The following is a 27,756-nucleotide window of genomic DNA, read 5'->3' on the forward strand; positions in this document are numbered from 1 at the left end:
TCTGGCCACAACAACGCGCAGAGGCGCTGTAGGAAGGGCTGTAGGAAGGGGGAGGCTCTAGTTGGCGCAGTGGAACACTAGCGACAAGCAGGGACTCTCTCTTTCTCGTCAGGGCTGAGGGTTACCTTCCAGACAACCTCTGCTTACCCTCTAGGTAGTGTGGCTTAAGCAGTCGTAGGCTAATCTTTGGGGCACATAGGGTTAAACACTTGCAATATTACACCCTCACAACCAACCCACCACACAATGAGACCAGACTGTATTCTGTAAAAATATATATCTTTATATAAGTTTCAAGCAGGCTTATGAATACAGTTATCAAACTTTCAAATAGCGGTTCCAAGTTACTTAGTTCAAGTTGCCACAGTTCTTTCCAGCAATAAGCGTTCTTTAGGGCCTTCTGCCCAGTTCAACAAAGTTCTTTGTGGAGCAGGCGGCTTCCAGGGGAGCTGTCAGACGTCGCGTTGCCTTCCCGGGGTCGCTGTTCGTTGCGGCTCTCAGCCGAGCAGTTCACGGGTCATCCGGGGCAGCGGTGTTCTGTGGCAGGGTCCTTCCTTCGGCGTTCTCTCCAACCCTGGAGGCGACGACTGTTGTGGTGGCGGCCGGTGGCAGTACGGTCCCCAAGTGCAGGACGTACCCAGCCAAGGGCCGATTGCAGCTGTGCGCTCACCGCTGAGCTGTCGGGCAGGATACCGACCAGAGGGGGGTTCTCACAGGGCGGCTGTCCGTCTTCGCAGGTGGATTGACGGCTCGAGGCACAGTCAATTCGGGAGCTTGGACCGGACGGGTCCTCCTTTACTTTGCTCTCGGGTTCCCGGCGCAGGTGCGGTCACGGTGTTCAGGCCAGCGGCGGCTGGACCTCACTTTGCTCTCGCTGTTGCTTTGGGGCCCCGGTCACGGTGTTCGAGAGGATATCGAGGCCTTGGATTACGGGGAGCGTGGCAGGGATGCCCAGCGCTCCCAGACTCCTCTGTCAGTACTGCAGCGATAGCAGCAAACACAGTCACTTTCTTCAGGGTGAAGCGCCCACTGGTCCTGGGGCGCTGGTCCGGGGGCAAGTTCAGCAGCAAGCCCTTGGAGATCGTTTCAGCAGAGTTTGGCACACAGTCTTGTAAAGCAAAAGTCTTCTCGCAGTCTTTCCTTTTTCCTCTCCTTCGGCAGCATGGCACCAGACACAGGCAAGAGACAGCACTCTTCCTTGTCCTTCACGGTCCTTCTCGTCGGGCAGAGTTCCTTCTGTAGCCCAAACCGGATCTAACTTTCAAGGAGCAGGGCTCCTTCTTTTATACGGTATTTCTTTTGTTCTCGCAGGCCAGGGGGGCCTTTGCATAGCCACTTTCAGTCCTTGAGTACCCTGGTGGGTGTACTCCGGCTTCTGCTTTCAGTGTGAGGGGCAGGCGCATCAGACGCCCCACAGGAGGTGGAGCCAGCATTGTGCGGACAGGGGCAGCCAGAGTACCTTGTTGATGGGGCTTCGCCCTTCCTGGGCCAGGTGTCGGCTGAGTCATCAGTCGCTCCCCAGGAGGGTGGAGCCAGCATTGTGGTGGCAGAGCACAGCAAGATTCAGAGTCAAGAGCCACTCCTACCTCCCACTAAGGTGTAATCTGCGCATTCACCACCTGTCATCCCCCCAGCCCTGTCACTCACACATCCCAGACAGTCAGATACACATACCAGCAGAGGCGGCTGAAATGGTTAGGCAAGCAAATGCTAACTTTCTAAAAGTAGCTTTTGCAAACACAGGATACTAAAATAAACTTGACTACAAGAAATATTTTATCATCCTGAGTTCAGGCATACTAAACACGACTCGCTACCATGCTCCTTGAGCCTGCTGGGATTATAGGGTGTAATAATTCCAGCAGCTCAGTCTGGCCTAATGGAAGCAGGTAGCCTTCAATAGTGAGATACGATTTTGGTTGTAAGTCACTACTAGGACATGCCACACACCTCAGGGCCTGTCCTACCTTACACCTACAACGCACCCTGCCCGCAGGCCTACCATAGGGGTGACTAATATGTAGTCAAGGGAAGGTTCAGGGGCTGGCAAGTGGGTGCACTTGCCCAGCTAGCGTGACAGTACGAGACCGCACGCGGGTTCTGCGGTCGCAGTCCCCAGACACATCTTTACGGCTGCTTCGGTGGGTGGCGCAACCAGCGCTGCAGGTCCACTAGCAGTATTGGCATCTACAAGCCCCGGCACTCCTAGTGCACTTTACTAGGGACTAACAGTAAATCCAATGAACCAATCATGGATACCAATCGCATGTACAATTTACAGTAGGGAGCACTTGCACTGCGGCACGGGTCGGCCGTGGCGCAGTGCCCTGAGTATCGGAAAACCAGCAAAACATCGGAGGCACATCAGCAAAAAGTGGAAGGGAAACTCACGCCAAGGTGCCAGGTCTAACAGGCGCTAAGCGGCGGACCTGAGTCCCGCTGGGAGCGCGGGCGAAGACGGGGACTGCCGCCTGAACCGGGAGGTGGTGGAGCGGAGCCCCGGCCTTGGACCGCGGATTACCGGCAGTGCCCGTGTGCCCTCCGCAGGCTCGCCGCTTCTGGTGGCTGGGGGTCGAGGAGCGTCAGGAGCCTCCTGTGGGTCACTGTCAGAGATCGGACCACACGGGTTGCTACCTGCCGACAGCGCGGTGGGTCTTCCCCCCCCCCGCGCCTCTCCTGCACGCAATTGTGGTTTTCCTATGAGGCGGAGGGGACTGCAGGACGGACCTTGCTAATCATCCTTAACACACCACTGCCCGCCACACGCACAACGAAGCCGAATGGGACCTCTGACCCCCTTGTGAACAGTTGCGGCCAGCTTTGGTCACTGGGGCTGGGGACACACCGAAGTGCATGGATCACTTGCGCACTGCTGGCCTGCTCCTCGCACGGAAGGCGCTGCCACTGGCGCAAACACTGCATTGGGGTGTACGAATGCAAAAAGGATTGTCAACAGGCAGTGAGGACCGCTCCAATCGTCCCTCACCGAGCACCTCAAGCCCCTACAAGCAGCGCACAATGGGAAAGAATGACAATAGACAGCCTAAGCTCTCTTTTGAGCCCGCGGCCACTAAGAAACAGCTGCGAAACACGGCTGGCGATGGCGGTGCCCGCGGACCATCGGGCAATGAGCCCCCCTCCACGTCCATGACCCCTGAGATGCAAGTAATGATGGAGGAGATGAGGCAGGGCTTCGCCACGATAGTGGACAAGGTGGACCGCCTGTCCTCAAGGATGGATGGGGTCGCACAAAAACTGGAGGTCCATGAGGATCGCCTGACGGAAGCTGAGCGACGCATCTCGGCTTCGGAGGACGCATCGACATCCCACGATACGCGCATATCCAGAATAGACAACATTCTGCGTGTGATAGCGGCGAAGAATGAGGAGTAGGAGGCGAGGAGTAGGCGCAATAACATCCGCGTCTTAGGTGTGCCGGAATCCACCAACACTGGCCGTATGGAGGAATATGTCGAGAGAATTCTCATCACTGCAGTGGGCAAAGAAGCCTTTTCCAGCCAATTTATTGTCGAAAGAGGGCACCGCTCTCTAGGACCAAAGCCCAAGCCAGGGGCACCGCCGCGGCCTATTATCGCCCGGTTGCTTAACTACCGCGACCGCGACACGGCACTACGGGCGGCGCGGACGAACCAAAACCTGACTTGTGATGGTGTGCAATTTTCAGTGTACCCGGACTTCACGCCTATGGTGCAGGAGCAGCGGAATAAGTTTTTAGAAGTAAAGAAAAAGCTTAGAGACATGCAGGTGGACTATGCACTCCTATACCCGGCACAACTCAGGGTGACCCATCAGGGCAAACAATATTTTTTCACTACTCCGCAGCAGGTGGAGGACTATATCAAAAAACTCCGCGCTACTAGAAGAGACAGGCGAAACGAGGAGAATGGTGATGCGGACGGAGAACCCTTGGAGCATGCTGAAGACTGACATTGCCTCTTTGTTATAGACTGGTTGGCCTCTTGATGTTGGTCTGAAGCTCGGTTCGAATCCTTTGGCCTGTCCAAGCCCCGGATGTACTAACCTGGTTAAGGGAGCGGGTTGCAGACTCATTGCTACGTGGACAAGATGTGGATGGGCAGACAGGTCATACACTATGATCCGAGAATGGGATTGTTATTGAAGTGAACAGGCTGGTGGCAACCTTGAAGGAGGTGTGAGCTGCAGCTGACCAGTGGACGGTCTCACTTGAATTGACTGGCATCTTCTCCACCTGGGGAGGAAGCCGTGAGAGACGTTGGTATGGTGGACAGGTTATAATCTGCAGGGGTAATGTAAACCAGGCACCACCCCCCCATCTCTGACAGTTCCCGTATGGCATGTGCGGGGCGGGAGGAGATTATCGGGGTGTATTGGTGTGTACCTCTGATGCCCCCAGAAGGGGATTCCCCACACCGTTCTTCTATGGTTCTTGAGTACGGGGTTCGGGGAGGGAATATGGTACTGGCAAGATTGGGTTGCTTCAGTGGGAGGGGGGAGGATTGGGAGCGAGGGAGTTGGGTTGCTGCATGTGGGGGGAGGGGGGAGTATGGCTGTTGGGGTACGGGTTGTTGTGCCTAGAGGCAGTTTTGCGGGAGATAACCATGGCGTGAATGCAGACGTTGGAGCTAGTGTGACTGAATGCGTTACAGAATGGGAGATGCAATTGTCCCGGACAGCGGAGAGACTTGAACTTGGTACGATACGAGTGGGGGCTGGCGGATTGGCCATGATATTTTATCAGGAGTACGATGGTGGGCATGGGTGATGTTGCATTGAATAACATCTCAATATTGTCCTGGAATGTACGAGGCCTTAACGACCCCAGGAAATGCAGAAATGTACTTACGTATTTAGATAGGCATCATGTGAAGATAGCGTTGCTTCAGGAAACCCACTTGAAACCGCGGAGCGACCCTAAATTTGCATGTAGATGGGTACTTGTGAGAGAGTTTTCCTCTTATTCCACGTACTCGAGAGGTACAGTCATCTTGATCAACAAAACACTGCCGTTCCAAAAGTTGGGAGCGAGTGTGGACACTGAGGGGAGGTATGTGATTCTGTGGGGCAGGCTGGGCACCGATGTGATCATAATTGTGAATTGTTATGCGCCCAATATTGACACACCTGGTTTCTTCCTGGCATTGTGGGGTCATGTATTGGAGATCGAAGCCACACACGTTATCTGGGGGGTGGGGGGGGGGGGGGGGGGGCTTCAACCTGTCGCTGATTCCTGGGGCAGATAGGTCTGATGGGAGTGGACAATACAACACAAAAGCTCAAGACACCCTGCAGGGTATACTGACTGAGGCAGGGCTAATAGATAGCTGGAGGTACACGCACCCTGTGACTAGAGAAGGCACGCATTTCACGGCACACGCACGCACATGGGCGAGGATTGACTACTGCTTTACCTCGCGGGGCCTGGCTGGTGGTGTCGTTAAGGTAAAACATCTGCCTCGGACCTACTCTGACCACTGCCCTGTCTTGGCTGGACTTGAGATGCCTGGACTTGCCAGGTTGCGTCCACCGTGGCAGCTCTTCCCCTCTGCCCTGCTTGACCCTGTCTTTTTAGCATAAACTTGGTGAGGAGATAGAGGCTTTCTTCCCTAGAAATAAGGGGTCAGTCGATAGTGTGGAAACGATTTGGGAAGCCTTTAAGGTGACTGTTAGAGGTATCACGATTGCTAAGAGTTGCGGTATACTGAGGGACATAGTGCGCACGCTGACTAAACTTGAATTGGAACTTAAAGCCCTAGAGGCGGAGATGGTCAGAAACCCTCGCCCTGAACTGGCGCAGGAATTCAGGTCCAAGCTCTCGTCCTTTGAGGAGGAAGCTGCCAGGGAGGTGAAGTTCCGAGGCAAGTACTGGACGGCTAGGCGATACTGCGAGGGGGACCGTCCGGGAAAGGTACTCGCGGCGCTCACGAGACACCAGCGCTATGCTACCCATATATTGGAAATCACTAATGGTGAGGGTGGGACCTATCAGGACACAAAAAGGATACAGGACACCTTCCTGCAGCACTACAAACGGTTATATTCCACGCAGCAGGAGGGCGAAGTGGAGTTCGGGAACTTCCTCGACGACATAGCGCTATGTTGGTTGGGCGACAGTGACAGGGCCTTCCTTGGGTGTCCTTTCGAACTAGATGAGATTAGGGATGCTATCATGTCCCTCAGTAACGGCAAAGCTGCAGGGCTGGACGGCCTTCCAGCTGAATTTTACAAGTGCTACATTGACATCATGGCACCGGTGCTGAAGGAAGTCTTTGAAGAGTCGCTGGAGGTAGGGATACTACCAGGCTCAATGAGGGAGGTGGCGATTACCTCGCTTTTGAAGCCAGGGAAAAACCCATTAGATACTGACTCCTATAGACCCCTTTCGCTGCTGAATTGTGACGCGAAAATACTTGCTAAAGTGTTGGCGACTAGGCTGTCCCTACTCATGACTACCCTGGTGCTACCAGCCCAGTCTGGCTTTGTGCCGGGACGAGCTACGTCGCACAACCTTCGTACGCTGTTCTCCCTTATACCCACCATTGCGCCTGAGCTGCCTGTTGCCGCTGTGTTTCTGGACGCCACCAAAGCGTTCGATTCTGTGGAAGGGGGCTACCTTATGGCTATTTTGATTAGAATGGGGTTCCCTCGGATTTTCATCTCATGGGTGAAACTCCTCTACACTTCCCCAGTCGCCAGAGTCATCATAAATGGTGTGCTTTCTACACAAATGCCGATCACAAGAGGGACCAGGCAAGGCTGCCCCCTGTCGCCCCTGCTTTTCGCCTTGGCAATTGAGCCATTGGCATGCAGGATCCGGCAACTACATAAGGCTAGCGCCTTTAACTGCCACCGACGGCAGATAGGGATTTCCTTATACGCGGATGACGTTACACTGTACGTGCGGCACCCACAGCAAAACCTTAACCCACTCCTGAGGGAATTTATTGTTTTTGGCGGCATTTCTGGAGTGCACATTAATTGGAAGAAATCGCAATTCTTCCCCCTCACGGCCTCGGTTGGCCAATTCCCATTGGACTACCCCCTGGAATGGTGCAGTTCGGAACTCAGATACCTGGGCATTGAGATATCGCTCAATAAAGAGGACACTATCCGGCTGAATTACGGAGTGGCTATCTCACAATTGACAGACAATGTGACTCGCTGGATGGCCCTGCCGCTTTCGATGGCAGCAGAGCCTCCCTGATCAAGATGATCATCCTCCCGCGTTTCCTGTACCTTTTTCAGAACATTCCCTACTACCCGGGCTCCCATTTCTTTAAGAGACTGCGAACTGAGCTTCTTCGCCTCTTTTGGGGAGGTAAACAACCGCGACTTAGTTGGGCTGTCCTGACACAACCATACGACAAGGGCGGATTCGATGTGCCGGATCTTAAAGTGTACTATCTCAGTGCCCAGGCGCAGTACGCCTACCACTGGGTTAGCCCCGCTCCCTTTATGCCGCGGATTGCAACTGAAGAATGGATTGCACATCCGCTTCCGCTCAACGGCATGCTCATGGGAGTGATTAGTGATATTGAGACGCCTGCCACCACAGTTACCTGTACAATCGACGCCTGGAGGAGAGTGACTAAAATGCTTGACGTTCCCATGCTTTATTCACCTGCAATGCCCCTCACGTACCACCCGAGGCTGTCACTGTTACTGGAACATGGATTCCGGTCCATGTGTAAGCGAGTCCACCTTAGTACATGGGGTGATTTATTCCAGGAAGGGATCTTTCGTACCAAAGATCAGATATTTCGGACTGGTCCCCCGACACCGATGGAGGTGTTTTACTATATTAGACTTCGTCAGGGTATGCGTGACATACTCCCCAGCTTCCCAGATGAACCCGGGACAGTATTGCCTTTGCATGTGCTATTGGTGTCAGAAGGGAGACATATGGTGTCAAAACTGTATACTAACATCCGAGCGCAGCGTCTACCTGTTGTGTCCAAAGCGCGAGATGACTGGAGCTCTGACCTAGATGCTGAACTCACTGACGAGCAATGGACGTATTGCTGCTCGGTCACGGCTACATCTCGCCCAGCTGTCGATTGAAAATCATTCACTACAAGTTTATACAGAGATATTATTACACGCCAGTCAGGAAGCTGCGATTTCACCTCTCAGACGATGACAGGTGCGCACGGTGCCGCTCGGAAGTTGCGGGCTTCCTTCATTTGGCCTGGGAGTGTAGAGCGATACAAGAATATTGGACGCAGGTACATGCTGCGATCCAAATCATGATTGCAGGCCCTCTTCCACTGCACCCGAAGTTGATGCTGTTGGGGTATACCAAAAACATACCCAAATCGAACCGACGGTTTGTAGATATTGCGTTGCTCCTCGCTAAAAGGAGAGTAGCTTGCAGATGGGGGAGAGGCAGGGCACCAAAGTTTAAAGAATGGCTGGACGATCTCACATATTGCCAAGACCAACATGGCATCTATGCAGACCTGATGCCCGTCCGTTGTAGACCCAGAGATATCTGGTCCCCGTTGCAGCTCTACTGGATGTCCCAGGTGACTCACAGTGATACCTCTGGGGATGAGGGTCAGCTAGCTGGACCCTGAACGAATGGATGTTGCCTGGTGCTCGTGTACAACTGCAACACGCCTAACTGGTGGGAACAGAGTCTCCCTGCTCGAGAAGGGGCGGGATGCTCAGCGCCGGAACGGGGTTAAGGGCTATAGGACACCTGCGAGTCGGGTGCTGCCATATACTGAACACACGATGCAGGCCCCTCCGATATCCTAAAACTGTAGTCAAATTGGGGTTATACATACACATTGGGTTCCGCGACTAGGCACATGTAGGGATGGCCCTAGAATGGTTGGACACTGGGCACCGCCTCATGACAGTCCTCACTCAGAGTACCCACATTCTGTATGCACACTCGGATGGCGTGAGAACCCACCCTTGATACCGCACACATGATACACTAGTATTCATAGAGATACTGATGAACGCCTGGTAAGGGTTGAGTCAGCCGCACTCCACGGGCAGCGTGACGCTCGTCCTCTATAATACGCACTGCTTGTAACTACGAGGGTATTGTAACTTTCCTACTACTTACAACCCTAAATGCATGGTGAACAGAGCCCTGATACTGAAGTCTTCACCCTGCCGACTGCTGGGGGATGTTTTGCTGTTGAGGCATGATGTGATAAGCCAGCCCACAGGAATGTACGCTTTTCAAATGATGTACCTCAAGTATTATGCTCTATTTGATTGTTGATGCTGTAACTGTCCTGTATCTCTGTTGACCGCAACAAATAATGGTTTAATAAAAAAAATAAAAAAAATATCTCATTAGAGAGTTTGGACGGCGGCATGTTCAGCAACCGACCTTTTGGCATTTTTCATTGGTTTAGATTTCTATGGCCTATTGCATTCTTTGACCTGCAACCCTTTTGTTTTCTTCAGAATTTATCCCTAGCATTAACGGAAGTGTCTTTGATGATCCACTGTGGGGGTGCATGGGGACTGTGGGAACAGCGACTTGTTGCGGGGAGGTGGCAGGGAACGGGCTGGGGGGTTAATTAAGGTGATAAAATGTCTGCGATTAAAATTATGTACGTGGAATGTAAGAGGCATGCACACACCATCACGCAGGTACCAGATCTACTCCTACCTTAAACGCCATCATGTCCATATCGCACTCCTGCAGGAGACACATTTGAATAGGGCGGAGACGGAAACGTTGCGCCGCAGTTGGCGAGGACAACTGTATGCCATGGGATACTCCTCTTATGCCCGAGGGGCGCTGGTATGGGTGAGGCCCGGGACCCCCTTCACAGTTTCACATTCCCACATAGATCCGGAGGGTAGATTCGTACTTGTCCACTGTAGATTGGATGGGCAGCTGGTGGTTTTGACTTCATTGTACGCCCCTAATACGGACCAGGGAGGTTTCTTCACACAGCTATCTGCGACCCTGGCGCCTTGGCATGGTATCCCCTGGGTGCTGGGAGGCAATTATAATTGCACTCTTGATGTCACATTGGACCGCTCTTTTCCGCCCCTGGCTGGTACTCCGGCCCATGGGGCCAGGAAAGTTCTCATGACCTGGGCCTCACAAAGGGGCCTACATGATGCTTGGCGCAACCGCAACCCCACCTCTAGGGTATATTCCTATTACTCAGGTGCACACACACTACATGTGCGGCTGGATCAGTATATGTTGTCCAGTGAATTACTTCCCCATGTTACAGACTCATACTACATGGGCTGCACCCACTCCGATCACAATCCACACATACTGGAAATAGCGTGGGAACGCCCACACCCGCCCATTCCTACCTGGAGGTTACAACTGGCCCACACCCGCCCATTCCTACCTGGAGGTTACAACTGGCTTTGCTTCTTGATGCTCCCTTTCGTGATTCCCTTTCCGCACAGACTGCACGATATTTTGAAGAAAATAACGGTACCGCGTCCTCCCCCCCCCCCCCCAAATTGAGTGGCACGCCTTTAAAGTTTTAATCAGGGGCCACTGCCTGGGCACACAGGCTAACCTACAGAAACAATTGGAGGGGGAATTGACACATATTGAAACCGACCTGCTTCGAAGGGAACAGGATGCGGTGGATGGCGATGACTGGCCCCTACTAGCGACACGAGCAGAACATACACGTCTACTGGAGAGACTACATCACATTAACTATGCGGCCCACTCGGCGCGCACGCATCATCTCGGTGACAAGCCCGGAAAATTGTTGGCCTGGCTGATCAAACAGAAGGACCGGACAGCGCCTGTGACTGCGATACGCACTGACCGAGGCGATGTGGTGCACACGCAAAGTAAAATACACATGGCTTTCATAGTTCACTACCGGACATTATATCGCTCTCAGCTGCAGGTCCCTCTGGTGGACATCACTGAATATCTTTCTGACATACAAATGCCAGGATTAACCGCCTTGCAACAGGATGACCTGGAGGCTCCGCTCACGCCAGATGAGCTACGCACTGCCATCTTTGCTCTATCTAATGGCAAGTTCCCAGGCCCAGACGGGCTACCTGCTGAGTTTTTTAAAGCTTACTCAGACATTTTGGTCCCCGAGTTGTTGAGGATGTACACGGCAGCTGCTGAGGATTCCTCTCCCCCCCTCACGCTAAATGAAGCCAACCTCCTCTCCCTCCCGAAACCCGGTAGAGACAGCACGTGTTTGGGCTCGTACCGACCGTTGGCCCTCTTGAATACTGACTACAAGATACTTGCTTCCACATTGGCGCAGCGGCTGGCCCCCCTGATACCTGCCCTAGTACATGGCCACCAGAACGGTTTTGTGCCCACCCACAGTACCTCCTACAATATCCGCAGACTGTTTAGAGTGCAAAGATATGCCACACTGCAGTGGCCTCGGTCGGGTGCCTAGTACTAAACCTTGAGAAGACTTTTGACTCCGTGGAGTGGCCCTATCTCGGGGCAGTGCTGAGGAAATACGACCTTGGAGACGACTATGTTGACATGGTGGGCTTATTATACCGGAAACCCACAGTGCGTGTACGCACCAGCAGACTCCCATCCAACACTATCCGGGTCAGGAGAGGCACCAGACAGGGTTGTCCTCTGTCCCCACTACTTTTCTCACTGGCGATGGAACCTCTCGCCGCACAACTGAGGGCACAGGGTGCAGAGTGGGGGATCCCACTAGCAGATGGTTTACATACGGTCTCCTTATATGCCGACGATCTACTCCTATACGTCAGGGACCTGACCTGCCTACCACCAACACTGTCTGACACCTTTTGTACTTTTGAGGCCATGTTGGGACTCAGAGTTAATTGGGCCAAATCTGGAGCGTATTCCTTTAGCCCAGACACACAGGAATGTGAAGTCAGCATTAACAATGGAAGGCTCGCCTGGTACCCCACCACGTTCCGGTGTCTTGGAATCCACGTTTACAGAGCCCCACCTGATATATTAGAGGGAAACCTAGTGCAAGCCATCTCATCACTACAGGCACAAATGACCTTCTGGAAGACACTTCCCCTTAACGTGCCCAGCCGTGTAACACTGACAAAAATTATAGTTTTACCGAGACTATTGTATTATTACGCCAATATCCCTGTATATGTCCTGACCCGTATATTTCGGGAGCTGGAAACTTCGCTCGGGAACCTTATATGGAATACTGGGAGACCTCTCGTAGCATTAACGAAACTCTACGCGCCCACGGACGCTGGAGGCCTCGCTGTTCCCAATCAGGAGCTTTATTATCTAGCGGCACAGCTGCAATGGGTGGCTGGATGGGTAAGCCGGAGGAATTTGTGTGACACTGCCACAGACACTACTGTTTGGACCCATACACAGATCCATGCATTGTTCCACCCCCTGGCCAGGACCCCCTACCCGTCGCAATTACATCTCGCAGTGGCACGAAAATGCTTCATACGCAGCTTGAAACTCACCCATGAAGTGAGGCCCTACGCCCCGGTGCTCCCGTTGTTGGGGACACCCAGGGACGGTGGGGTGGTGACAGAGGCTGTGCTGGAGAAATGGATTCAGGCTGGGGTGGACACGATAGGTGACCTGTATGCAGATAGCACCCTGATTCCATTTGAGACGTTAGCCAGAGACACAGGCCTTCCAGCCGGGCAGTTTCTCCTTCATGTGTATCTCACTCGCACATTCGCGCGCACTTGGGGAGACATCTCCAAGGAGTTACAGACACACCTCTTAATACAATACCTGCATGTCATGGGAAATGGATCCCATGTGACCCACTGGCTGGCGCAGGCTCTTTTGACGCACACGCAAGGCTCCACCCAACAGCTGCGAGACAAATGGGTGACAGATAGGCGAAGGGCATGGTCAGATAAAGAATGGGCAGTAGTACTGGCTAGCCCCGTTAATATCCAGCGTAACTCCCGTTTCATAATCATACAATTCTAAATATTACACCTCGCATACCTCTCACCTGACAAAATTAATAAATACTTCGCAGTTACCACTTCCGCGTGTCCAAGATGCTCCCTGGTCGGCGCGGGCCCTCTTCATATGCTCTGGGCCTGTCCTAACATACAAACATACAGGCACACCGTGATAACTCTGCTGCAGCAGGGTGATGGCGACGTCCTACAATACACATGGGAAGCCTGTCCACTGGGACTGTACAAGAGAACAAAACATAACAAAGTCCCCGCTCGGTTCTGGGATCTAGGGCTTATCACGGCTAAAAGGTTGCTTACTAAGCACTGGAAGAGCAGTGAACCCCACATACAAAACACTGGTATACCTCTTTTGAAAATTGAGCGAGAGCGGAAAGCGCCACCCTCCACAGAGAGGAAACAGCTGGCCTGAGAAAGTTCCCCATTGCGCAGCTATGGGATGATACCCTGAAGTCCTTCCAACAGGCGTGTCTAGATCAGGGAGTCACTTAGACAGTTCCTCCTCCAAGCCCGACCTGGGTAACGGGTGGGTCGGAGAGCTACATATCCCCTCTGGTAGCCCAATACTTCGTACATGCGAACAACACACTTTGCCTACATCACGAGTTGTCGCTGCTAACTCACACGGCAGTGACCCCCCCAACCCCCCTTGACGCAGGAACCCCGGTGCTTGTTAGCCACTGACGGACCGACTCTCCTCCCCGCAGGAGAACCGCACTATACTAGACCATTGCCCCCCTCCCCCACACCCTCTAACCCTGGAGCCGAAGACATACTTCCATGGATACCCACAGACACACCTCTTAATTCTCTGATTCCTCATTTTCTCCTTTCCTTTTCATTTTTTCTTATTTTTTTACAGTTTTTTCGGGAGACCTTCTTCTCTCCTCTTTATCCCATCACCTCTCTCCCTAGTTGGTTACGTTCTGGTGTCATAATAGTTTTCCATTTGACACGATTGTTTAGATGTTATGAATATTGTATCAGATGTCAATAACTCTTTATCACACAGCACCTCTTTTACGTAATCATAATGGATGACACACCTTATGCTAAATGTAAGATATGACCTGAAGGAGACACGCAACTGAATGAACATGCCATTTTACATCACATCCCTATACTTCAGATCACAATGCTATCTTACCCTTGCGACCTCACACTCTCTAAAGTCCTTTTCTTTTTCTTTCTTGTTGTTTTCCACCACACATGTCACTTTTGTTGGTTCAAATCACGCCTCTGGGACTATTATACATCTTTTATTGCCTCCAATGATGTTCCTATACATTATGAGCTCATCGCTTTATAGGCATGTGTTGAATACTTTACAATTGACATGCCCCTGAGAACGTTTTTTTTTTTCTTTTCTTATCTCTCCCCTTATTTTAATCATATGGCCCCATGTGGCGTGATGTGTGATCAACGTCCCTTTATGTAATATCAACATATTGGACTATTTTTGTGAATATCAGGGACCATATGATGTATTTCTTGTCTATTATGCTGACATGTATTGTGAAGAAGTGCTGAAAACTAATTAAAAAAATTATTCAAACAAAAATAATGCTTGTTATTTGGTTATGCACTGAAAAATCTAATAAATATTTTTTTTAAAAAGAAGAATGTACCTTTTCAGGAAATTTGTAAAGTAGCCACATGGCGTTCGGCTCACACTTTTGCACGCCATTACTGCCTTGATTCTGACACTCAAGCAGATGATCAATTTGGACAAGCATCCTTGAGAAATTTGTTTGGTTAATATGTGCTTTGATATACTGGTATTCGTCTGCAGGGTAAGGGGATGGGCTTGCTCCTCTATTCAGTGCTTATGACTATTGATGAGTATCCCCTGGAAGAGAAGGATAAGTTACTTACCTGTAATCCTAGTTCACTTCCAGGGGTATACTCATCAGTCAAAAGCAACCCTCCCCCCTCCCTGGATGAATACCATGGCCTTATATATGTATCTGTTACCCATGCTGTGTTTACACTGTTATACGCGGTTCAAAAGAACTGACCTAACTGTCACCTGTGGTGCATGATGGGAGCCTAGGGGTTCCTGGAGGTCTTAAAGGCACGGCGCCAGTTTTTTCCAATTGTTTCTATAAGCATCCTATCTAGGCTAATTGGCCTCTATGATCTTGCCTTTTTGCCTTTGAAAATAAAGGTTGTGTGTTTCAAAGCAAACTCATAGCAGTTTTCTTTTTATGTATCATGAGAATATTATGCCTTATGTTTCTTTTATTTTTTCAAATGTAAAGGATGTACACTGCATTTGTGGCAGTTTTGAACCTAGTGACATGTTTTCAGGCTGCATGTGTGTGTGTGTGTGTGTGTGTGTGTGTGTGTGTGTGTGTGTGTGTGTGTGTGTGTGTGTGTGTGTATATATATATATATATATATATATATATATATATATATATATATTAGATAGATAGATAGATAATTTGCTATTGCTCCGGGGTCCCTGCACGTGGGCGGGACGATTCAGTGCTTATGACTTTGATAAGTATACCCCTGGAAGAGAACTAGGATTACAGGTAAGTAACTTATCCATTTTCACTAGTGGGAATTAGAATAGAAACAGGTGGATTACATCTTCAGTCAGTGAGATCACCCCACAATCGATCTGTATGCCACTCCAAATTTAAAAAAATACTTGTACTTCGCAATCAGGTTTTGGCATACAGGGATAATGGGCAATGCTGTATCGATCAGTTGGTCCAAGATATTTGCCTGCGCCTTTGCTCCTTTTCTCCTGATCCCCAGGGTGTTAAAAAAAAGCGAAGACCGAACATTGCAATCTGATTCTCATTGCTCCATTGTAGCCTCACCAATATCTTTACAGTGAGCTGCAGCACGTCCAGCCATTCCTTTGAAGGTGCATTCCAGGATATGGTCTAGACATGGAGGAGAGAAAATTCACCACAATCCCATGTCGCTGAATTTGACAGCCTAGGACCTGACCCAGAGAATCTGGCCATCTGGATCTTTCACAAGAGTGTAAATAGATTCTGGCGCAGGCTCGTACTCCAGCAACCAGTAAGATTTATAACACTAATTGGAAGAGTTTCTGTGTCTGGTGCAGGAATAATGGTCATCTGCTTCAAATCACGCCTTCTCAGATCCTGCTATATTTGTCAAGTTTGACCATAATTGGTCTCAATTTTTCTTCAGTCAGGGTCCATCTAGCTGCAATCTCCAGATTTAGAATGGCTGACCGTTTGTTTTCTCGGTTTTTCCAAAGGATCATTAAACAATTTCTGAAAGGTCTCTTCAGAGATTTTCTACCTATACCGGCAGCCTTCAGTTCCATAGGAGGGTAATACAGTCCTGAGTCTGACGATGTCACCTAATTTTGAGACTTCAAATTTGTTTTGTGGAGGACAGCACTACTCTTGGGTCAGACATCTTCTAGGAGGGAGGTAGAGATTCAGGCATTTACCAGCCGAGAACCCTTTCTCCAGTTCACTAAGGACAAAGTGATACTCAAAACCAGACATTCCGAAGATGCCTGCCTACTGACTTCAATTTGAATGAGCCTGTCATTCTTAGATCCTCCTCCTTTCCCAATCTATCCTCACCAGCAGAAAGATTTGCATTGATGGCTCAAATGGTATATAGACAAGACAAAAGACATACGCACATCAGACCAGCTATTTGTATATTTTGCTCATTAGATTTGCATAGATGGCTCAAATGGTATATAGACAAGACAAAAGACATACGCACATCAGACCAGCTATTTGTATATATTGCTCAACCAAGAAAAAGTCAAGCCCTGTCTAAATGGTTCAGTGCTCGTTGGCTCTCGGCTTGTATTGCTTTCTGTCATGTCAAAGCCAAAGCGTCCTATTCCGGGAAGAGTGAAGGCGCATTCCACCAGGGTCATGGCTTCAACTGCAGCACTCTATGCTGGGGTGCCCTTGAAAAACATCTGCCATGCAGCCACCTGGAGGAGCAGACATACGTCATATAATCATTACCTAGATGTGGATGCAGAGGCAATACTGGGACAGGCAGTTCTGAGAACCCTGTTTCATTAGAGGTGAGCCTGCTTCCTAGTTTGTCCTATTCTATAATGTGTACAGCTTGCTATTCTGATTCAAGCATGTGAATATAAGAGATCCAGTGTTGGAGAAGAAATTAGTTACTTACCTGTAACTCCAGTACTCCAACATTGCCATCTTTTATACATTCACATGCCGAGTCAGAGGCTTATTGTATTCTATTCTCACATTTGTGCTTTAAAATCTGAGGTATGGTGTCCTCTAGGCGGAGTAAGAGTGCTTAAGCTTCCACTTCATAGGCTTAAATTAAGGTTCTTTCAAATGAGATGGATGCGTTACTAAATATACTGTTTCAGGTCTATGGACATTTTTACATTATATACTGTATGTTGTATATTTGTACACTGTATAATGCTATGTTAATGTACTGGGGATTACCAGCCTAACGACTGGGCATGATTCAAGCATGTGAATATGTTAAAAGATATCAATGTTGGAGAACTGTTGTTACAGGTACATAACTTGTTTCTTCTGAAGAATTATTACCAGAATGTCCATCTGAGATCAGAAACAAGAGCCAGACAGGCGTTGGGTACTTTTTGTTTATGGTGCTTCTCAATCCCACCGTAGACTTTTCACTCATGCTGCTTCATATAATTAATTCAAGCATTTTACTCTATGAAACGTGCAATGCTAGTGAAGGAAAGGAGTTTTTCACCTCGAACTACAGCTCTCCAGGAAGGGGGTCCTTCATGGATTGTCTTGCAGTGTTCCCACCTCCATTTTCATGAGCCCCAAGTTATTCCTCATGCTCCTGTGCTACGGAAATTTGAGTAATGTTACCTGTAGTGGGAGAAGAACTTAAAGGCTTTCCCTCCTCATTGTTTTTTTAGCAAGCTGAACAATAAGGTTAAGGGGCTGTGTGAAATGCTGTGTTAATTGTGCATGAAGATTCTGACACTGGTGATATAAAATTCCTAAATGAGATTACAAGCCTGAAAACTGGTATTAATTAAAAAAATGAGAATCAATGAAGGATGCAAACTCAGCAACTGACCCTGTCTTCTTAAAATCAGATCCGCCTGCAGACTCTGCATCTTCGTCAGTCCTGCCGGATAAGGAAAGTAGGTCCTAGGACTTTTGGGGACGGAAGGTGTGCGGATCTGCAGCATCTTCGCTCAAAGTCTCTAGTGCAGCACTACAACAGGGATTTATGGGACTCCTTGGACCGCTTCAAGGAAAAATTGCCAAAGGAAGATCAAAGTGATTTTGAGGAGGTCATCAAGGAAGAGTCGCTTGTTGCCAACCAAGTGATTAGCACAGTGGCGGATGGTACCACGCTGTCAGCGAACTCGTATGCGCATGGGATTTGCCCCAGGAGGTCCTCCTGGTTGAGACTAACAGCTGTCGCGCCAGATGCTCAACAGAGGATTCTAAATCTCCTTTTTTTCCGGCTCCTCCCCGTTTGGCACCCAAACAGATGAGGAGATGGGTAGGATGAAAGCCAAGCTCGATACCCTCAAAGCAGTTGGATTGGAGAAGAAGAAAGAGTTTAAATGATGTTACAGACCCAACCAACGCAAGGGCTACCAACAGAGGGTTCAAACCCCTCAATGGTTCCAGAACAAGAATCAAGGCAAATCGCAGTATCATGACCGTAAGTTCAACAGAGGTAGAGGAGGTCATCAGCAACAGTCCTCTAACATGGCCAGATCGGCAGGGAAGCAATGAGCAGGAGCTTCCTCTGGGGTTGTTGCCCACTCAAGTGGGAGGAAGTGCTTCACATCATCTGGAAGAGTGGTGCAGCATAACAAAAGATCGTTGGGTGCTCAGTATACTGCGCAATGGATACGCACTACTTTTTCGTGTGCCTCCAAAGGACATTCCTTCAAAAAGATCTTGTCCTTGCCAGTTAAAGTTGCTTCGGCAGGAACTGATAACCCTTCTGCGTAAAAAAAAACATAGAAGAGGTTCCTACCGCACAGTGAGGGAAGGGAGTTTATTCCAGGTACTTTCTTGTGCCCAAAAGAGATCAGGAGCACACATTCAGATCTATTCTGGACCTTCGCTTGCTAAACAGTCATTGTGAAGGAAAAGTTCTGCATGTTGGCCCTTCACCAAATATGTCCACATCTGCAAGCAGGAGATTGGATGTGTTCAGTGGACCTCCGAGATGCGTACTTCCATATACCTATCATTCCACATAATCGCAAATACCTTCGATTCGTGGTCGACAGCAATCATTATCAGTTCAAAGTTTTAGCCTTCGGACTGAAATCTGCTCCACAAGTCTTTACCAAGTGCATGGCAGTGGTGGTGGCGGCCCTACACAGAAAAGGTCTGTTTGTCTACCCTTACTTAGACGATATGCTCCTCAAAGGGCCATCTCCTCAAAAAGTAGGGAACGATTTTCAAGTTTGTCTGAATCTGCTCCGCAGACTAGGGCTTCATGTGAACATGGAGAAATCGGTTCACCAGCCCACCCAGACAATCCATTATTTGGGCTCAACTCTGGATTCAAACACAGGAAGAGCGTTTCCTTCAGATGAGAGACTTTCTTTAATGCAGCAGAAGTGCAAAGCTCTACTCCAGACAGATCGCCCTGCAGTCCGGCAAATGGCATCTCTCCTGGGATCAATGGCCTCTTGCATTTTTCTCATTCCCAACTCCAGGCTGAGATGGAGACTGTTGCAGCAAGATCTAGAGGACAAGTGGGACCAAGCAACGGGTCGCTGGGAGGACAGAATTCTGCTCTCTCAGGCTGCAAATTCGTCCATCACATAGTGGACTCAGCCGCAGAACCTATTGGTGGGAGCCCCTTTCCATCAACCAGTTCCGGTGCAGTCCTTGATAACAGATGCATCTCTGCAGGGATGGGGGGCACACATGGGGTGCCTTTAGATGCAGGGCCGGTGGTCCACCAAAGAGCAGTTCTACCATATAAACATGTTGGAGCTACGAGCAGTCCATCTTGCTCTAAAAGCTTTTTGGCCATCAATCACTTCCAACTCGATCCTGATCCGAACAGACAACACGACCACCATGTATTATCTAAACAAACAGGGTGGTACGCACTCCTGCCCTCTATCCCTGGAGGTTCAAGCGATCTGATACTGGCTTCTGGCTCGGAACCTCTCCATTGTGACAGTGCATCTTCCAGGGGAGCAAAACGAGCAAGCAGACGAGCTCAGTCAGTACTTCGAAGATCAGCCAGACTGGGTGCTGCACGACAAGGTGGTGGCAGATATTTTCCAACAGTAGGGTCGTCCATCAATAGATTTATTTGCAGACGACCAAAACAAAAAATTCCATGCCTTCTCATCCAGATTCCACAGTCCAGGGACAAGGGGGAATGCACTTTTGATGGATTGGTCAGAGACATTTGCATACTCCTTTCCTTCTCTGCCTATGATCCCGAAGGTGGTGTCCAAGCTCATCAGATCCAACATGAAGATGATTCTGTTAGCTACAGACTGGCTGCGACCGTGGTTGTACCTGGACCTGCTACAGTTGTCGCTACTCCCAGCGGACCTGCTGACCAAGATGGATGGGAGGATTCTCCATCCCAGCCTTCCTTCACTGAACTTGGCAGCATGGCTCATGAGGTCCTGCAATATGGACACTTGAAACTACCACAGGGCTGCATGCACATCCTGGAAGAGGCTAAGAGACCTTCCACGAGAGCATTTTACGCTTTTAAGTGGAAGAGGTTCTACCTATGGTGTGTTCATAATCATTTTGATCCTACAAAGGGGCAGGAGGAGGTCATTCTTCCTTACCTCCTTTATTTAGCCAAACCGGGTTTAAAATATTCCTCGATCAGGGTTCGCTTGTCTGCTATTACGGCGTACAGAAAATCCCCCAACCAACCTTCTTTTTTCCAATTACAGGTGGTTAAGGATTTCCTACAGGGGTTGAAGGAAGTGTATCCCCCGGTTCGAAGTCCTTCTCCTCCTTGGGAATTGAATCTGGTGCTGTCTAGATTGATGGGTCCTCCTTTTGAGCCCATTCATAAAGCCACGTTGCAGCACCTGACATGGAAGACTGCTTTCCTGGTGGCAATAACATCAGCGGGCAGAGTAAGTGAGATCCAAGCGCTGTGTGCTAAAGAGCCATATACGGTGTTTCACCACAACAGGGTAGTGATAAGGGCTCACCATGCTTTTTTGCCAAAGGTTGTATCTGATTTTCATATTAACCAGTCAATCTCCCTACCGTCGTTTCTTCCCAATCCCGCAACTCCTGCGGAACGGTCTTGCCACTCCTTAGACCTTAAAAGAGGGTTCAAGTTCTATTTGGAGGGGACGAAGGGCACAAGGAAATCTGATCAATTGTTTTTAAGTTATGGTGCCATGAGAACAGGCTTTCCAGCCTCCAAGAGATCCATTTCAAGATGGATAGTGTCCTGTTTAAAATTGGCCTACCAGTTGGCAAACAAACCCCTTTTGTTGTCTCCTAATGCACACTCCACTAGGGGAAAGGCGGCTACAATAGCTTTCTTGCATGATGTTCCAATGGCAGAGATTTGCAAGGCAGCAACCTGGAGATCGGTCCACACTTTCACAAGGTATTATTGTCTAGAATCAGATTCCAGAGCAGATACTTAAGTAGGCCAGGCCTCCTTGAGGAATCTATTCGGATTGCAAGATGCCTGTCCGAGATTAGTTATCTGAGCTGGTTGGTTAATTTGCCTTTCTTTTTCCTTTGCAGGGGGATGAAGGGAGGCTCGCTATTCTATTCTAGTGCTTATGACTATTGATGAGGATCCCCTGGAAGAGAAGGATTAGTTACTTACCTGTAATCCTAGTTCTCTTCCAGGGGTATCCTCATCAAAGTCATAAGCAACCCTCCCGCCTCCCCGGGTAAAGGATCATTGTGATTTGTAACGGTAATGTCAACTCTTTGTGCTATGTCTTTTGAGTCACTGCAAAGAACAACTGACCTAACTGTCACCCTTGAGGCATGATGGGAAGCTGTGGGTCATGACTGCCTTAAACGCATGGTGCCAGTTTATTTCTATGTTGCTATGAGTTAGCTTTTCAGCCTTTTTAGGCTATTTTTTCTGCAATGCAGCCTGGGAGCTGCCAATGCTTTCAGTCCTATCTGAGAGTTTCTGCCAAGTGCTAAGCATTAAAACAGTTTTTAAACATGTTCTGCTGTTGTTGTTCCCCGTTTCTAATGTATTCTTTTTGATATAAAGGGAAGTCCTTACAGCATTATTCAGCTCTAGTGTGTGTAAGGCTGCATTTGCTTTTTTTATTGTGTGTGTGTATATATATATATATATATATATATATATATATATATATATATATATATATATGTGGGTCACATCATATGATTGTGTTTCTGGGGTCCTGCGCATGGGCGGGAATATTCTAGTGCTTATGACTTTGATGAGGATACCCCTTGAAGAGAATTAGGATTGCAGGTAAGTAACTAATCCTTATTGCTGCAGGTTTACTGAGTGCATATGAATCCCTCTTTGGAATTCTGTCTTTCTAATTGCACATAATATCCCATGGGAAATTGATATCAGTATGATTAAAAGCCATACAGTTTTTTTTGTGCCACTCTGCTCATTAGTGATTTGAACTCCTGTAATGTGTGTCAGAAGCTCAGCAGTGCTAGCACATTGACTTCCTTCTTTTAAGACTTGCCAGGTAGTGGCATTCACACATGCTGTTGAACTCCAGTGATAGTGTCTTGTGTATTGGATTGTGTTTTCAAAGTAGTGTGGCTTCAATGTGACTGATCAAATAAATTGTGCTACTATGTACACGACTCCTAACCAACTCTTGAAATTCTTTCTTTTTTACTTGTTCTCAGGTTGAAGCGCCTTTTATACCAAAGTTCAAAGGTGCCGGGGACACCAGCAATTTTGATGAGTATGAAGAAGAGGAGATCCGGGTCTCCATCACAGAGAAATGCGCCAAGGAGTTTGCAGAATTTTAGAAAAGCCAACAGCAAAAAAAGCAAACGCAAAAAAGGATCTTCCCGTGCGTGGGGGGGTGGGTTGGGGAAGGGCAATGGGGCTGAGATGGGTGAGGGACCGGTGCAAGATGGAGAGACTGAGTCAAAAATTCCCACGCATCTTATTACTGGGATGCCAGATGATAGTTTTCTGAGAGATTGTTCCGGATGTCGCAAGTATAGCAACACTGAAGCAAATGGAGGGAGGGCCAGAGCTTCACCCTCCCCGCCCCTGCCACAAACTCTGCCCTCTGCCACTGTACACACAGACCTCCTGCACTCGCTATCACCGCTGCTCCAGCACGGAAGGGAAGGTCAGCTGCTTCACGCAGCTTTTAAACAACTCGTTCTAGGGGTTTCAGATACTAGATGGTTTATGGCTGTTTCGTTTTCCCTCTTTTTTCACCATCCACTGTAATGTCCACTGAATTATCTCTCTTGGCTTCACTCCCCCAGAAGAGGTCATTCTAAATTTGTTTTGTTCTAATACCTCTCCCGCTGCACTCTTCGTCACCTGCACACTACATCACTCCAGGGCAGGGCTGCCTCCTCTGTCCTCAGAACAAACCCTTAACCCTCCAGAGGGCAAATAGGACTTTAAATCCCCATTAAAGCTGCTCTGGACACTCACTCATACCAGAGTGCTTATTCAGTCATCTTTGAGCAGTGGTGGCATCTAATATGCCTGTATCCAAGGGTATACATACTTAAATCTTGTTCTCTGATCAGTTTGTCCCGCCTGAGGATGTACCAGTCTCAGCTACTCTTTTGCATTCCTCTTCTGAATAAAGCAGTGGTCGGAGAGGTATCTGGGCTAAGAACAGGAATCGGATATGGATTTGGAGGCAAATTTGTGAATGAATTTCTTTTTATGAAACCTTGATTGGTCTCTGTTTTAAATTTAAAAATTGATATACGTATTATTGAAAGGATCTAACTGAAAAACTGACAAATGTAGTTTTAAGGTATAAGATGCTTGTGTTTAGGCAAAGAGCTTTTTCACCCAAGTAAAGGGACTCTTCCCATGAAGTGGGAAATTTTTATTTTTAAAGTCCGAGAATAGAGATTTTAGTTGGAGCGCCTTGGGTGAGAATCTGAAAAAAAGTTTCAATCTAGGCGACCTGTGTATTTCATTAGACACTGTCTCTCCCCTCACCACTTGCCTGTGCTGCTTTCCAGAATCACACTTTTGCATGGCAGAAGTGAAATAGGAACCGAAAGGATCCTTCATGCGCTCATCAGGAGTACCATGAAGAAGGCTGTGTTTCATTTATTCAATTACCGTTTAAGAACAACTGCTCTGAATCGGACACTTTCTTCAATTTGTTGGGAAGGCTGGTGAGATGGGTAAAAAAGGCAGTGGTGAATGTCTGTTGGCCTTTTGATTTCTATGAGGACTGAGTTAATAAACACCAGGTGGATGAAGGGGTCCTTGTTGGAACACCAGTTTGCATTCCTACCTCTGCCTCCTTTTAACTTGTGGAAGGTTTACCGAGTCATTCAGCATGGAACAGAGCCTAAAAGTTGGTGTTTGGTGAACAGACCTTCTGAAGATGTGGAAGAATTTTGCTTCACAGCATGTGGACAAGGGTGGAAGAGGAAACTGGGTTCTAGATGTGGACGGTCAACTAAACACTGTGGTGGGATCCTTCAGAGTAGAGGTTTGACTCCCATTCAATCACATCTAGAAACTCTCTTGCAGGCTTGGAAAAAAGACTGCCAGCAAGATTACTGCTATAGATTCGATGGGTCATTGGGGAGGGGAGCTCCCTTGTTTTATGAATTTATCTCCTCTGGCCTCTCTGGCTTTTTCGGGGAGATGTCATATACATGTTGTGTTCCCCTTGTGGATTTTGTCATCCGTTTATCATTTTTCACATTTCCTGAGGTGTGGTTGTGGTGGGTTCTTGGTCTCTTTGCGAAGAGTGAGAATTCCTTTTGGGATCAATATGTGGTGGGGGAGGAGTGAGGAAATACAGAGAGTTTGCCAATTTAACCCTGCTCTTAAAGCAGCTCCATCGGAAAGCGAGGAGGCACCTGCAGGACGTTTTTAAGTAATCCTAAGAATTTAGTTTCACTGAAAATACTTCCTCTTGACCGTGTGCTTTGTTGTAAACATATTTGAGACAATTACCAATAAAGTTTTGTTTAAAAAAAGTTGTTTTATTGTTACCTGTGAGATAAAGATTGCTTGCTGGATTAGCACCGAAAAAACAATGCATACAATGGAAACAATGGTATCATCGCTGTTTTCATTTTTTGGTCTCTAAATGAATGATCTACAGTACCATACATTGGTCTCAGACTAAAATATGGGAAGTCTGATTGTCCTGATAGAACTCTATATTTAATTAATCGCAGCTCATTAATTCATTGGGCAGTAAAGCTGTGACTTAACTTTCTACCCAATCGTAGACTAAATGCATAACATCTGAAAGGCCCTAAAGACAGCAGAAACTTCCCTTCCCCATCATTGTTATCTTTTATAGATTAACAAGCTGGCATACTTATGCAGCACTGGGTTTTCCATACATTCACATACTTGATTCATTCACCGTCATCATGCTGGGAATCTCCATGTACTTTGAATATATTCCCCAACAGTCCATCATAGTTCAGGTTTCTAACCCATTTCGTGTTTGAGGGAGCCCTAGAGAAGATCTCTGCTCTAAACTCTCTGCGACCTTGTCTATTTAATTTCCTAGTGTACCTTGGAATACTGTCTTCAGTTTGCAGAGTTTTGAAGTTAATATTGTTAGAAATCTCCATTTACTCCACCCAGGAGACCTCTCTTCTGTCATGAACTGTTGTCATAACTGACCTGACAGAGGAAAAAAAAATAGTTTAAAATCTTACTGAACCAGTGTACAGCCTGAACAAGATCTATACTGATGCCTCAAATGAGCAGTGTATTTGTTTCACACTGCAACATCTATAAAACCTTTACTTCCGAGACTCAGAAAGATAAGAGGAAGGTTGCACTATATTTAGGAGAAAATACCCCTTTGCCTAGGGATGATTTTGTGGAAAGTGCTCTAGCAAACACTTCCGTGAACGCAGCCCAAAAAAGGAAACTTGTGGAATTTCCCGAGCTGACCGTGCCTACAGCTATCTGCTCACAAGAAAAAATAATTGTTAAGGGAAAACTACATGAAATTCCAGTTCCCTTGATGCCCTGGCTAAACTTCTGTTCTCACTGTTGGTGTATATCATGTCTGACGATGAGGAAAAGGTTACTGTTGGTGACAATATTCCCATTGAGACCTACGGGACTGGCCTCTGTGACCATGAGAAGATAGTCAACAACAAACCCATCAGTCATCAAACCCTCATCAACACCAGCAGCTCCTTTGACAAAACGTCATCGATAACCACCTCAAGGATAGCTCTCCTGCTTTCGACAGCAGGCCCAGGCATGATGTCTACTATACTGTCGATGACACATTTTCTGATTCCAGTTTCATTTTCATCTATGAAACCGACCTGTACATCACCTCGAAAGGTGCATACAGTCCTACGTATCTGGATGTGTGTTACATCTCCAAATTAGAAGAGGAGTATAGCCGGACTATAAGTATCTCCACACCTTCGTATCTGACAACCTTCCTCAGTCTTATGAACCCCCTCATTACTATAAAGAACCATAAGTTGTGCATGTGCCCGTTGCACTTTTGACACAATGTATGGCATATCTCGTCCAAGGAGGGTGACAAATCCTCCATTCAACTGAAATCCCCTCAGAATGACATGGCCATTTTCACTGTGATGAAAAGGGCAGCTAAGAGAGTCAGTCAGTCTCCTGATGGCTTCAGTGGAGCAGCAATGTCGCAAGGTCTATACCTATACTGGACTTTGCATGCTCATAAGCCGTAAAATTGATAAGACAGGCTACATTTCCAGCTGTCGTACCCCATTAAAATGAAGTATAGGGCACCAGATTTGGACCCAGCAGTCCTTACTTGCCGTCCGGAGCCAGATTCCCTTATGTCATCAGCCCAACACAGATCTAACAACCCAGTAACACCATCATTGGACGTCCTGATTCTTTTGATATATAATTTGGGCCAGAAAGTTAATTCAAATGTGACCACTTTGGTCAAAACCTCTTGCCACTGATTGACCTCATCCCTGAAGACGAGAAAGTCTTCCAGACAATCAGCAAGGAGGGAGCACAAACATCTGGAGCCATCATCAATGCTGCAATGGATTTATTTGATGCAGGTTTCTGCCAGCTAACAGGGGCATCTGCTTTAAAGTGGCAAGGATGTCTGTGGTCTAGAGCTTTCCACCCAGAATGACAAGCACAGATCCTGTACATGAGATTTGATGGATTCACCCTGTTTGGAAATCACAGGTGTGATGCTCTGCAAGACATGAAAAAGGACATGGCAAAATCCCTTGGGTTCTGCAGTGTCTGCATCCTGGCTCAACCTCATTTCATGGCCCTCGAAGACCTCAGGTATACAGTGGAGGTTTCAACAAGTATGGAGGTCAAGGCAGACAGTATTATCCCTCGCAACGTTCCGGATATGATCAAGGATATACATCCAATAGAAAACAAATTCAAGAAGATGTTAGACCTTCCGCATGGAAAAGGAGTGCCACTCAGTCTAGCTTCCAGGACAACGAGTGTGACTCTTCACAGCTGCACCCATCATCTGCAACTCATACTGTCCGGGTTAGAATTTCCTTTTTTGTTGGCTCCTGGGAATCCATAATATCGACCCAAGGGGTACAGCAAATTGTACACCAGGGACACACTCTGGAATTTAAGAAAGTACCTGCCTGCCCACCTAGGAAGGAACATCATCTTTATTTGAGGCAGCTACCTCAGGAAATTGTCCTCCCCAAGGGATCGATAGAGACTGTTTCG

At 48.1% G+C, this 27,756-nt stretch overlaps 1 protein-coding gene across 4 annotated transcripts in view; it reads left to right on the top strand.

The window, feature by feature from the left end:
- The window catches only part of LOC147748392 (cAMP-dependent protein kinase catalytic subunit alpha), a 1,196,191-nt gene extending 1,171,867 nt beyond the window's left edge, over positions 1–24,324 (top strand). For all 4 annotated transcript variants that reach the window (XM_086961155.1, XM_086961164.1, XM_086961147.1 and 1 more), the window contains one exon: positions 22,740–24,324. In XM_086961155.1, coding sequence (XP_086817281.1) covers positions 22,740–22,865 — 126 coding nt within the window. In that variant the 3' untranslated portion in view covers positions 22,866–24,324. The remainder of the gene's footprint in view (positions 1–22,739) is intronic.
- Positions 24,325–27,756: the final 3,432 nt, after the last annotated feature.

The sequence above is a fragment of the Lissotriton vulgaris genome, chromosome 1_1, assembly GCF_964263255.1.
Source record: "Lissotriton vulgaris chromosome 1_1, aLisVul1.2, whole genome shotgun sequence".
Lineage (NCBI taxonomy): Eukaryota > Metazoa > Chordata > Amphibia > Caudata > Salamandridae > Lissotriton > Lissotriton vulgaris.